At 43.9% G+C, this 13881-nt stretch overlaps 1 protein-coding gene across 1 annotated transcript in view; it reads left to right on the forward strand.

The window, feature by feature from the left end:
• Window positions 1–209: 209 nt before the first annotated feature.
• Window positions 210–13881, forward strand: part of LOC124556259 — a 462906-nt gene continuing 449234 nt past the window's right edge. The window contains exon 1 of the mRNA XM_047130246.1: window positions 210–244. Coding sequence (XP_046986202.1) covers window positions 210–244 — 35 coding nt within the window. The remainder of the gene's footprint in view (window positions 245–13881) is intronic.

The following is a 13881-nucleotide window of genomic DNA, read 5'->3' on the forward strand; positions in this document are numbered from 1 at the left end:
ACAAGAGTAGATGATATGAATCGCTTGGAGCGATGCGGATTTCAGTACAGTAGCGAAATGGACGGAAGTTTCGTGTCTAAGCCAGAAGCGGCTGCTCGCAGTGGCCTTGTGGGAGCCTGCCAGCACTGTCGCTGTCTACATCGAGTCGCTGTTTTAAGGGGCGCGCTGGCGTTGGCGCAGGCGCAGGAAGAGAATTTGGCGCGTGCGTAATGAGGTTAAGAAGCCACGTGCCGCTGGCGCGCCAGTAATTCAGTGGGTTGAGTCTAGCGCCCTCCGTGGCGTAGCCGCCCAGTTCCGCGGTCCAGTAAATTGTCGCTTAATGCGCCGCTTGATGAACAACGTTGACTTCGTTGCGAGAGAACTATTCAGATAATAGGGTTCCAAGTATTACCTAGTTTAAAGCCGCCGACACGATTAATGAGGTACTCCGCCAGCCGTACTTCCGCTCATTCCTTTATAATGAATGCCGGGACGTGGATGACGTTATCCCAAGAGTTAAATTTTATTACAATCTACTGAAAGGATAACAGAAACGTAGTGGTCTGCTGCGCTACAGGAGACTTGTACCGTTAACAACTGGAGTATTCTTCTTTTCTTTCTCTTATTTAAAATTCTCACACTCATTGCATCCATGACTAATGTTTTTACACTACGGGACAGAGTGCAACCAATATAAGAGCTCAAAAGTTGTCACAATCAAGTAATAGGAAAATGTTTTCAAATCGATATGTCGGAATGGGGAATGGTCATAGGACAATGTACAGTTTAATAACAACATACTAAGCATGCAGTACCGTGCAAAACATGCATGTAGACAAATTATGAAAATTAACGACGAATCAAATTAAACTCAACACATATATTCTATCAAAGAGGAGCAAAGAACAGAAAAAAACAAGATGCAAGCCTCATTGCGAAAAAATACAGTATTAAAGATATGGAAGGAAGCCCAAATACAACAGTATGATTTGTTTTTTTTTAAAAAAAATCAAAATATCGAGAGAAATCATTCAGTTGTATTTATCTAAGTACTCCCATTCTAATGAAGCAGATAATCTCTCAGAAAAATTATAAAAACTGATAAATGAGAGCAGACCCTACTACAAAATGATAATGGAACATTTTAGTGTAATAGTCTGCCCTAAACTAAAGTATAACTACCCAGCAGGAAAATTTAGAGATGTTAGCAGAAACTTCAGATATATTACACTGAAGCGCCAAAGAAACTGGAATGGTATGTGTATTCAAATACAGAGATATGTTAACAGGCAGCATACAGCGCTGCAGTCGGCAACGCCTGTATAAGACAACAAGTTCAAAATGTTCAAATGTGTGTGAAATCTTACGGGACTTAACTGCTAAGGTCATCAGTCCCTAAGCTTACACACTACTTAACCTAAATTATCCTAAGGACAAACACACACATCCATGCCCGAGGGAGGACTCGAACCTCCGCTGGTGCCAGCCGCACAGTCCATGACTGCAGAGGCAAGTGACTGGCGCTGTTGTTAGATCGGTTACTGCTGCTACAATGGCAGGTTCTCGAGATTTAAGGTAGTTTGAACGCAGTGTTATAGTCGACGCACGAGCGACGGGACACAGCATCTCCGATGTGGCAATGAAATGGGGACTTTCCCGTACGACCATTTCACGAGTACTGTTAATATCAGGAAATACATCAAATCTCCGACATCGCTACGTCCGGAAAAATATTCTGAAACAACGGCGCCAACGACGACTGCCGTTCAAAGTGACAGAACTGCAACCCTTCCGCAAATTGCTGCTAATTTCAATGCTGGGCCATCAACAACTCTCAGCGTACGAGCCATTAAACGAAACATCATCGATATGGGCTTTCAGAGCCAGAGGTCCACTCGCGTACCCTTGATGACTGCACAATACACAGCTTTACGCCTTGCCTTGGCCGTCACAGCGAATTGGACTGTTGATGACTGGAAACATGGTGCTTCGTCGGACGAGTCTCGTTTCAAATTGTATCGAGCGGATGGACGTGTACGGATATGGAGACAACCTCACGAATCCATGGACCCTGGATGTCAGCAGGGGAGTGTTCAAACTGGTGGAGGCTCTGGGCCGTGTGCAGTTGGAGTGATATGGGACTCCTGATACGTCTATATACGACTCTGACAGGTGACACATGCATCCATTGAGGTCCATGGTCCATTCCGACGGACTTGGGCAATTCCAGCAGGACAATACGACACCCCGCACGTCCAGAATTGCTACACAGTGGTTCCAGGAACACTCTTCTGAGTTTAAACACTTCCGCTGGCCATCAAACTTCCCAGACATGAACACTATTGAGCATATCTGAGGTGCCTTCCAACGTGCTGTTCAGAAGAGATCTCCGCTCCCTCGTACTCTTACGGATTTATGGACAGCTGTGCAGGATTAATGGTGTCAGTTACCTCCAGCACTGCTTCAGATATTAGTCGAGTATATGCCACGTCATGTTGCGACACTTCTGCGTGCTCACGGAGCCCCACACGATATTAGGCTGATGTACCAGTTTCTTTGGCTCTTCAATGTAGTAGAATCGGTCAAGACAACTACTTATTTGTCCGTTAAATATTCTTCCAGAAGAAAAGAAATGAAACGTGCACTACGCAAGAACCGCAACTAAAAATGAAATTCAGCGTATTATGTCAACCAACTTTAGAGGTCCATTTGATCGCGGGCAATGAAGCTGTGGAGTAAAAGTAGAAACAAATATATTCTTGCGGCAGGGCGTCAGAATCGCAGCTTATGCGAACTTATTTAAGAACAGAGAGAGACATAAAAAAAAATTAAGCAACAAGATCAACATTTTAGAGAGTGTTACCTACACTGACATAATGAAACTGGAATTATTTACCAAAGGTACTAATGCAGACAGCTTAAAAATGTTTTAGGTGTGAAGAAAGCAAAAGAAAAGAAAATCTCAAGTGAAACGATCCATATATTTAATGAAAGGCGAGAATTTCAAGTTAACGGTATCAGGAAGATGATAGACTACGCATAATTAAATAAAGCTCGTTGAAAATGTCTTCTAGACGACGTGAGTAGATACAACAGATAATGATTTATGAGAAAAAATTGAAAATTTTAAGCACACGAAAAAAACAGTGCAGACACAATCACTGCATATTACACGGTAATACCAACTTAGAGAAACTTGTTAAAACATTTAGAGATTTCTTTAAGGGTTTGTGTAGTTAGAGAGATGAATCATAAGGCTGTTCGCGGTATGAGGATTGGAAACACACCTAGAACTGATATTATTCAGAATGAAATGGTTCCTTTTAAAGGAAAGTAATGCAAAAGCATATTGAACGATTATTTATAGAATGTGTTCAGAGGAAGACAGCAACTCAATACCGGAACATTGTTTTACCTATTCTGTTTCACGCGAAAGGAGACTGACATGACATGTAAAGCTCTAGAACTGCCGGTGTCCTCCCCATATTCAAGATATCCAGTAATATTATTATTTAGCGCATTGAAAAATTGACTCAGTTGCGAGGAATTAATAATTGAAAGAGGAGTCAGAAAGAAAATTTCCATCTTAAAAAACTTATTTTAAACAGACCTCTAGAAATTTTCAGACACTGTTAGCGGTCATCAGTCTTTTGACAGGTTTGCTGCGGACAGCCACGACTTCATCTTCCATGTTATCTCGTAATCACAGAGTAGCATTACACCCAACATCGTCAATTACGAGAGCGTGCTGGAAAATAATGCCTTCGAATTTTCTATACCGTTCTAAATACCGATTGAGGTATTACATGACACGCATATTACTCGGCCGACTTTATCACTCATCTAACGCAAGTTGCAACCCTCTGCCGCTGAGGGTTCCGAATTGTAGCGTGTAACATGGCCGTATGTAACGTCACTAAGTCGTAGATTGAGAAACAGCGTTCTGTAATCGAATTTCTAACCGCAAATAACGTACCTCCGACTGGAATCCATTGAAGAATGAAAGCTGTGTGTGATGAGGATTTTATTAACAACATTAGTGTGCGACGTTATCTTGTTCGTTCTTGTAATGGAAGAAACGGTGGTGCTAACCTCAACGAGTGTCACAGAGATCTGGGTGGAAGAACGCGTATGGCAACCGACGAGACTCGTCGGAATCGTGTTGATGAACTCGTCAGAGCAGTGGTTCGAAGAGCACCAGGATGGCCGCCAAACTTTCCGAATTTACACCCAATGGGGAATCTATGGGACTACGTTGACCGGGCTGTTCGCGCCATGGATCCCCATCCGAGAAACCTAGCGCAGCTGGACACGTCATTGTGGATGGCATTGCTCCATTTCCCTATCGGTAGTTTCCTTAACCTCATTGACTCTCTTCATGCGCGTCCCCCAACAGTCCGGCCTGGAAAAAGTAGTTATTCAGGCTTCTGACAGACGTTCACATTAATGCGACTGGACAGTGTATGTCATTGCGTGCTGCAATCGAGTTTCGAATTCTAAGAGTTCGTCCACGCATGGAGTACCCTCTCTTCCAACATGACAATGGCAGACCACATTACGAGCGCTGCAACATCTGCAACAATCCGAAGCCTGTCATTTATCATCCTCCGTACAGTCTCAACCAGGCCACATCCGATTTTCATCTGGTCCTAACACTTACAGAACACTTCACTTTGATAGTGATGAAACGGTGCCAGCAGAGCTGAGGTTGTGGCTCCGTCAATAAAGTCAAACATTCTATACGGACGGTCTCAACAAACGGTGTCTAATTGGGAGAAATGTGGTCGTCGCAAAGGTGACATATTGAGAAATAAATATGTAGACATGAGGAATAAAAATGTTGAATGTTAATAAAGTTTGTTTAATTTACAAGGTTTCAAGAGTTTTCACATGAAAAATTCGGAGGCATTTCTTTTCAGCACGCCCTTACATTAGCTGTATACATTCCAGTCTCTGTAAGCCACCACAGTTTTTGCTCTCTACGAATCCCTTTACTACCATGGAAGTTGTTCCCTCATGTCTTAACACATGTCTTAAAATTCAATGCCTTGTTCTAGTTTCCCAGATACTCTTTTCGTCGCCTATGCTACGAAGAACTTGTTTTTTTCTTATCTTATCAGTACAGTTTAATTTTCACCATCTTTCTATGAGGGGACTCTAGGATTATCTTCGTTAACTGTTATTCCTTTCCGTACAATGCTGTGGTCCAGACGTTGATGCACAGAAATTTATTTTTCAAATTAAGCCTTGTGTTTGACGCAATAAACCTCTTTTAACGAGCATCGTTATTTTTACCTGTGCCCGTCTGCTTATCATATCCTCATTGTTTCAGTGCAGCATTCCACCAACAAAAGAGATAGCTAACAAAACCCTTGTCCGACCTAAAGGGAAGAGTGTTGTACCCCTTGAGTATAGCGCACCTAAGAACACATGGTGTTTTCTGATGGATGTTTCAGCTGACTGATCGATTTCATAATTACATTAAGAAATACACTCTAGAGACCACCATAAGCAGTTTCCGTCCGGTTTTTTTTTTTTTTTTTCAGCATTTGTCAATATTTTGCGTTCTACACATTTAAGTGTTGTCTAACATAAATAACGAAGTCTATTTGGAAGATACTGGAAATTCTTCAGTTACAGAATTTTATGGCGGGAAAATTTCTATATAGTTTTAAAACTAATTATATAAGGCGTGGACGATCAAGCCATTATACGTCGGTCGTGCATCATCTTGTGCCATGAAACGGAAGATGGTATTTAGCAAGGGAAGATGTGACATTTGCAAATGATAGTTTCTTCAATTTCTTAACAATTCTACCTGCCTTGAAAATTACAATTTGTGGTTTTTTTTCAGTAGCTTCTAACCCAAAATGTATTTAACATGCAGTTGTTTTTTGATGACACTTATACTTAATCTGCTGTCACTTACTGAAATTGGTGCACAGTACAGCAATAATGTAACAGATAGACCATTAAATATAGTACTGACAAGGTTTTATCTGTTGCAACGCTTTTAAATTTCAATTGATTATTTTTTCCCAAGCAGAATACCATGTTTTAAATTGGGACATTTTTTTCACATTTGGAAAAATTCTAATTTTTCGTAATAATTTTTGTGTTATCAGAAAAAGGTTGCAGCACACAAGAAGTGAATGTCATCGGTTAAAAACGGAATAATATAATATATTAAAACTCTATTTAGGTCTGGCTAGACACGAAAGTCTGAAAAGTGTTCCAAGGTACAAAACTCTCCACTACTTGAACATCGCTCGTTTATCTAGGATCCGTATCAGGTAGATTTGACAGAGAAAGTAGAGAAGATACAAATATAACAAGAGCGTTTCTTTACAGTTTCATTTAGTAACTGCGACTGGCAAACACTGCAAGAGAGGCGTTCTGCATCAAATTGTGGTTTACTGTTAAACTTGTCATAGCTAAAGTGAAACTTCCTGGCAGATTAAAACTGTGTGCCGGACCGAGACTCGAACTCGGGACCTTTGCCTTTCGCGGGCAATTGCTCTACCGGCTGAGCTACCCAAGCACGACTCACGCCCCGTCCCCACAGCTTTGGAAGGTAGGAGACGAGGTACTGGCAGAAGTAAAGCTGTGGGGAGCCCACAATATTAGTCCAGGCTAAAAGGCCACCAGCTTGTTCTCTTATAATGTTTACATGTTGAATTAAAGTCCTTCACACCCAACTGTCAAGCTGTAACCCAGATCATGGCTCACGGGGATTGTTATGTTTGCTAGCTTGCTAGTGGCTCTCTACATAACCAGGACAGTTAACTGTAAGCGTCATCTCACTTGTATGGTATTATTATTACACTTTGCTAAATGCTATAGACTTTCAGAGCAATAGTGACATTCATTTTCATTTGTTGCATAAATTTCCAGTCAGTTATATCAGAATTAAATTAACATGTATATTGCAGAGAGTTTTACCGTATAGTCTTCCCTCCGGCTCCTGTTCGTCTCACGGACTTAAAAACAAAATTTTCTAAATGATTCCCATGCGAGCAGAAAGTAGGTTTTCTACTGCTCCTTCAGTCTGAAATACAGGGTGGCTGTAATTAAACTTTCTACTTGAGAGGGCTCCCTATGAAATCGAGTGATCGTAGGACAATGAAACCTTGTAGACAAATTCGTAAGGACATGAGGAAGTGAAATAACGAACAAACCAGTGAAAGAAAGACATTTTAACTTCCACATAAGGGGGGCAACATTTGATAATTGTGTACCATGCTTACATTCCACGTTAAAAGCGTTACTCAGTGTGACGACTATCTGCATCGACGACAGCCGGGAAATGCACTAGAGATACGATATCAGAATTGTTCGCAGCACTTTACGAACAGTGTACCGTGGGACATTCAAGTGTCGTGGCACAACTCGTGCACTGCTTGAAGACCACACATTGCGTCCAGCATTCTCAGCCGCGGCAACAGTTACTTCTCCAACAACATGTGGAACAATTAGCAGTCGGCCACTTCCCAAATTGCCAGTTAATTCGAAATTTCACATCAACACTGACGCGGAAAGGTGGCATCTCCGTATTCCTTTAACGCATCGATACTCCCGAAGATCAGCAGAACTATTGCCGTTGTTTTGATAAAACAACTTTACAAGTATAGCCCCACTCCCTTTATCCAGACCCATGTTCACTGTCTACAACTGTCTTGCACACTGATGATTGTATTTCAACCCTGCGTTGCCGTACCGGCGCCTAACGGCAAGTCATGATAGAACACTACTAACAACGCAAAAAATCCTGCAGCGCGCAGTCTAAACACAAATCCTTATAAAGTTGGGTACAAATACGGTAAATAGTTTTCTGTCTGCATTGGCTCAAGTAGAAAAAGTTTAATTGTAACACCCCTTTACATTTCTCGTGTTACCAAGGCTCCTAAATATGACTGACATCGCATTGTCTTCTATTTATTGCTCACAGTGTGGGGAGTCACCGATACAGCATGTGATCAAAAGTATCCGGACACCTGCCTGAAAATGACTAACAAGTTCCTGTCGCCCTTCATCGGTAACGCTGGAATTCAGTATGGTGTTGGCCCACTCTTGATGGCAGCTTCCATTCTCGCAAGGATATGTTCAATCAGGCGCTGGAAGGTTTCTTGGAGAATGGCAGCCCAGTCTTCACAGAGTGCTGCACTCAGGATAGTAATCTTTGTCGGTCGGTAAGGCCTGGCACGAAGTCGGCGTTCCAAAGCATCCCAAAGTTCTATAGGATTCATGTTAGAACTCTGTGCAGGCCAGTACATTACAGGGATGTAACCACTCCGCCACAGGCTGTGCTTATGAACAGGTGCTCGATCGTTTTGAAAGATGCAATCGCCATCCCCGAATTGCTCTTCAACAATGGGAAGCAAGAAGGTGCTTGAAACATCAATGTAGGCCTGTACTGTGATAGTGCCACGCAAAATAACAACGGGTGCAAGCCCTCTCCATAAAAAACACGACCACACCATAACACCACCGCCTCCGAATGTTACTGTTGGCACTTCACACGCTGGCAGGTGACGTTCACTGGGCATTCGCCATACCCACACCCTGCCATCGGATCGCCGCATTGTGTACCGTGATGTGTCACACCACACAACGTTTTTCCACCGTTCAATCGTCCAATGTTTACGCTACTTATACCAAGCAAGGCGTCGTTTGGCAGTTACCGGCGTGATGTGGGGCTTATGAGCAAAAGTCCGACCATGAAATCCGACAAGTTTTCTCACCTCCCGCCTAACTGTCATAGTACTTGCAGTGGATCCTGAGGCAGTTTGGACTTCCTGTGTGATGGTCTGGATAGATGTCTGCCTATTACACATTAAGACCCTCTTCAACTGTCGGCGGTCTCTGTCAGTCAACAGACGAGGTCGGCCTGTACGCCGTTGTGCTGTACGTGTCCCTTCACGTTTCCACTTCACTATCCCACCGAAAACAGAGGACCTATGGATGTTTATGAGTTTGGAAAGCTCGAGTACAGGCGTATGACATAAGTGACACCCAGTCACCTAACCACGTTCGAAGGCCGTGAGTTCCGCGGAGGGCCCCATTCTGCTCTCTCACAATGTCTAATGACTACTGAGGTCGCTGATACGGAGTAACTGGCAGTAGGTGGCAGCACAGTGCACCTAATATGAAAAAGTATATTTTGGGGGGTGTCCGGATACTTTTGATCACATAGTGTATGTAAAGTGAAGGAGAAGGGGGGAAGAAAGGAAAATGAAGGGATTACTGATGCAGCTGCATCGGGACATTACACGGAATCAGCGGCGACGAGTGGAAATGTGTACCGGACCGGAATTCGAACTCAAGATCTTCTGCTTATTACGCAGGGGCGTTACCACTGCGCCATCTGGGACACTGCATTATCGCGACTACGTGGACTATCTCTGCACACTTCAGGGCCGATTCACATCCCCACCAAGTGCCACCTATCAGCAGTCCCTGTCCATTTCCTTCATGCTCGTTACTTTGAATTCCCACAAGGATCGGATGCACTTGTGCATCCACACTAAAGAAGCTGGATCGATTGCCCGCGTTCATAGGAGTCAGCGATAGCTATGGGTCTCAATAACGCTGAGCTGTAGCAATGAATGAAAAATATTCAAAATGTAAGAAAATTGATAAAACCATTACGTTTCGGCATTCCCAATGAGGAAAACTTCAAAAACTAGCCCATTCTAAGCTAAAAACTTAAACAGTTTGGAACAGATATCTAAATAAACTTGCAATGCTAAGACAATAAGCTGATACCTGCAGCACTCGTCATAAGCAGCTATTTTCTTCTTTTTTGAGCCTTTATCCCTCATCGGCGCAACGTCGGTACGGTTACTGGCGGATTTGGCATTATTAGTTTAAGTGGCACGCAGATCTCCTTCCTGTCACCATCCCATTACCCCCTGGGACACAATATGTGTACCCAAACTGCTTGTATGTAGGGTTATACATGTGAAAGTGAGTGAAACGTTTCTGAATCCCTACGAATGGTATAACTTAGGCGAGACATGCGTAACAGCTTGGTATTCACGAAGTGGGACGTGGAACACGCCCTACAAACCACATCCAGGCTGGCCGGCACTCTGACTCTCGTCGGTTAATCAGCAGCCGGATTCGATCCGAAACCGGCGCGCTCTCGTCTGCCAGAAGCGGCGCTTTAACACGCACTGCTTTCCTCTTTTGTTTTTGGGCTCATCGGCCCTCATCGTGAATACAGAAAAAAATTGGAATACCGAAAAGGAGTTGTACGACATAAACCAAAGTTGGTAGACGTGTTTCTACATCTGAAAGACGATATCCGTTCAAATTTCACGCCAGTCGCGTTAGAGAGGTTTGCTTTAAATACATGCTGTTAGTTCGTGAGCGTTAGTTACCATTGAGATTCGACGTGGTGACCTGATGTTAGTCAAGAATGCCTTTAACCCTCGAGAGGGCAAGCCTGTGTATGAAGTGCGCCACTCACTAATAACATTGTTTTGTACCGTTTCATTGTTGTTCTCCAATTGCGAGTCCGTTCCTATTCCTTCATTGTTACCTCAGTTAACACAGTAATCAGTTGTAGTTATAAGTCGAGTTGTGATACGTCCAAGTGAGCAGCACTAACATAAAATAAACAGCGCCGCGCGGGGTAGCTGCGCTATCTGGGGCGCCTTGCCACGGTTCGCGCGGGTCCCCCGTCGGAGGGTCGAGTCCTCCCTCGGGCATGAGTGTACGTGCTGTCCTTCGCGTAAGTTAGTTTATGTTATATTCAGTAGTGTGTAGGCCTAGGGACCGATGACCTGAGCAGTTTGGTCCCATAGGAGCTTACCAGAAATTTCCAAAAATATAAAATAAATTGCAAGTTAAAACAGGCCGTGAAGGCCCAACGGTAGCGATCAGCCGCCGATTCATCCTCAGCCCATAGGCATCACTGGATGCGTATACGGAGGGGCATGTTGTCAACACACCGCTCTCACGGCCGTGTGTTTTAGTTTCCAAGACTAGAAAACAGCACATTAGGTGGGAAAAAGATTACGATCGGTGCAAGAAAATGACTTGGAGTCCGAGCTAGCGCCACAATCTCGCAATGAGACTGTAATCAATTAAGCAGTTGGCAGGGAATTGATGCAACTGCGCTGTGTAATACTTCGAGTGTGTCATTACTGTGGGTTAACACTTGCGTGAGCCGGCCGCCGTGACGCCGTGACCGAGCGGTTCTAGGCGCTTCAGTTCGGAACCGCGCTGCTGCTACGGTCGCAGATTCGAATCCTGCTTCGGGCATGGATGTGTGTGATGTCCTTAGGTTAATTAGGTTTAGGTAGTTCTAAGTCTAGGGGACTGATGACCTCAGATGTTAAGTCCCAAAGTACTTAGAGCCATCTGCACATTTGAACTTGTGTGAGACAACAGAGTGACACAATTTCTTTTATTTGGGAACTGACCACTTAGGATCACGCTACAGTTTCATTTCTTCTCTGTCTGAAGTTTCCTCTTTCCTCAGTACTCCTTCATATGGACGCTGTGCTGTTGCTTCTATTCATCCGTCCAGGCTCTTCCAGTCTTCTTAGCTTTTTCGACTTGAAATCCTTTCAAATTTTGAATCATGGTCCGAAATTTGTACCTATTTAACATCTGAATTTCCTGAATGTTGAACCTTTTCAGACCTTTACGAGCTTCCTTAACGCATGTCGTTGTTCAAATGGCTCTGAGTACTATGGGACTTAACATCTGTGGTCATCAGTCCCCTAGAACTTAGAACTACTTAAACCTAACTAACCTAAGGACATCACACACATCCATGCCCGAGGCAGGATTCGAATCTGCGACCGTAGTGGTCACGCGGTTCCAGACTGAAGCGCCTAGAACCGCACGGCCACACCGGCCGGCCATGTCGTTGTTGTCTTCTTTTTCCACAGGTAGTCTAATATCCTGAATGTAAAACTTCCTGGCAGATTAAAACTGTGTGCCGGACCGAGACTCGAAAGGCAAAGGTCCCGAGTTCGAGTCTCGGTCCGGCACACAGTTTTAATCTGCCAGGAAGTTTCATATCAGCGCACACTCCGCTGCAGAATGAAAATCTCATTCTGGAAACATCCCCCAGGCTGTGGCTAAGCCATGTCTCCGCCATATCCTTCTTTCAGGAGTGCTAGTTCTGCAAGGTTCGGAGAAGAGCTTCTGTAAAGTTTGGAAGGTAGGAGACGAGGTAGTGGCAAAAGTAAAGCTGTGAGGACGGGGCGTGAGTCGTGCTTGGGTAGCACAGTTGTTAGAGCACTTGCCCGCGAAAGGCAGAGGTCGCGAGTTCGAGTCTCGGTCCGGCACACAGTTTTAATCTGCCAGGAAGTTTTATATCATTGCACACTCCGCTGCAGAGTGAAAATCTTATCCTGAATGTACTCTACATGATTGCTTGCAGCGGTAGTCACGAAAATGTACCGTCGCAAGAAAACCGGCCTCTGGACGGCCACATGGCACTACCGAGAGGGAAGACCATCGCTTTCGACGTATGGCTTTGAACACATTATTGCATCTACAGCAACAATTTGATTAGCAGTTGGCACCATAGTGACGCAACAAACTGTTACAAATCGGTTGATTAAAGGATAGCTCCGAGCCAGACACTCTGTAGCGTGCATCCCACTGACCCCAAACCACCGTCATTTGCGACTTCAGTGGTGTCAAGCTAGAGCTTATTGGAGGGCAGGGTGGAGGTCTATTATCTTTTCTGATGAAAGCTAGTGATGGCTGTGTGTTGGTTAGAAGGGAGCCAGTTTAGGACCTGGAACAAACCTGTCTGCGTGCTACACACACTGGACCTACACCAGGAGTTTTGGTCAGAGGTGCGATTTCGTATGACAGCAGGAGCACTGTCGTGGTTATCCCAAGCACCCCGACTGCAAATTTGTACGTCAATCTGGTGAATCGATCTGTTGTGCTGCCATTCATGAACAGCATTCTAGGGATGTTCTCCAACAGGACAACGCTCACCTACATACCGCTGTTGTAAGTCAACATGCTATACAGAGTGTAGACAGGTTGCCTTGACCTACACCATCACCAAATGGTTCAAATGGCTCTGAGCACTAGGGGACTCAACTGCTGTGGTCATAAGTCCCCTAGAACTTAGAACTACTTAAACCTAACTAACCTAAGGACATCACACACATCCATGCCCGAGGCAGGATTCGAACATTCGACCGTAGCGGTCGTGCGGTTCCAGACTGTAGCGCCTTTAACCGCTCGGCCACTCTGGCCGGCACACCATCACCAGCTCTGTCAACAATATGAGACATTATCAAACGACAACCCCACGTCACCCATAGCCGGCATTAATCATCCCTGTATTGACCGAAAATGTGCAACAGGTATATAACTCCACCACCCAAACTGACATCCAAAACGTGTACATGACAGTGCATGCACGTTTGCATGCTTACATTCAAAATTCTGGAGGTTACACCGGTTATTAATGTACCAGCATTTCACATTTGAAACGGGTTATCTCCATCCTGTGATCAAGTATGTTACCTATATAAATATATTCCAGAAATTTCATTACTCTACATTCATTGTTTTTTGGTGTTGTAATTTTTTCCGTCAGTATACAGACAGAACATGTTTGAAGTTTCTTGCTCCCTTTTCACAAGGAGCCATACAAATTATGTACAAAACGCCATAAAAGGCGGAAACTTATAACGAAATAATCATGTATGCATTGCTGTAATAAATGAAAAAACTGACTTGTAAGATTATGCCAAATAAAAATAATATACGTATATCCAACTCTCGAACATAGGAGATCCAGTCAGCTTCTCAGAATCTATAGTCCGTAAGGGTTCGTGCGCGTATCCAAGCGAAAAAAAAAAAAACTTTTGAGAGGTTCCACGAATATTCTTCTTTAGGAGCCGGCATAATGTG

Source organism: Schistocerca americana, chromosome X (genome assembly GCF_021461395.2).
Source record: "Schistocerca americana isolate TAMUIC-IGC-003095 chromosome X, iqSchAmer2.1, whole genome shotgun sequence".
NCBI lineage: Eukaryota > Metazoa > Arthropoda > Insecta > Orthoptera > Acrididae > Schistocerca > Schistocerca americana.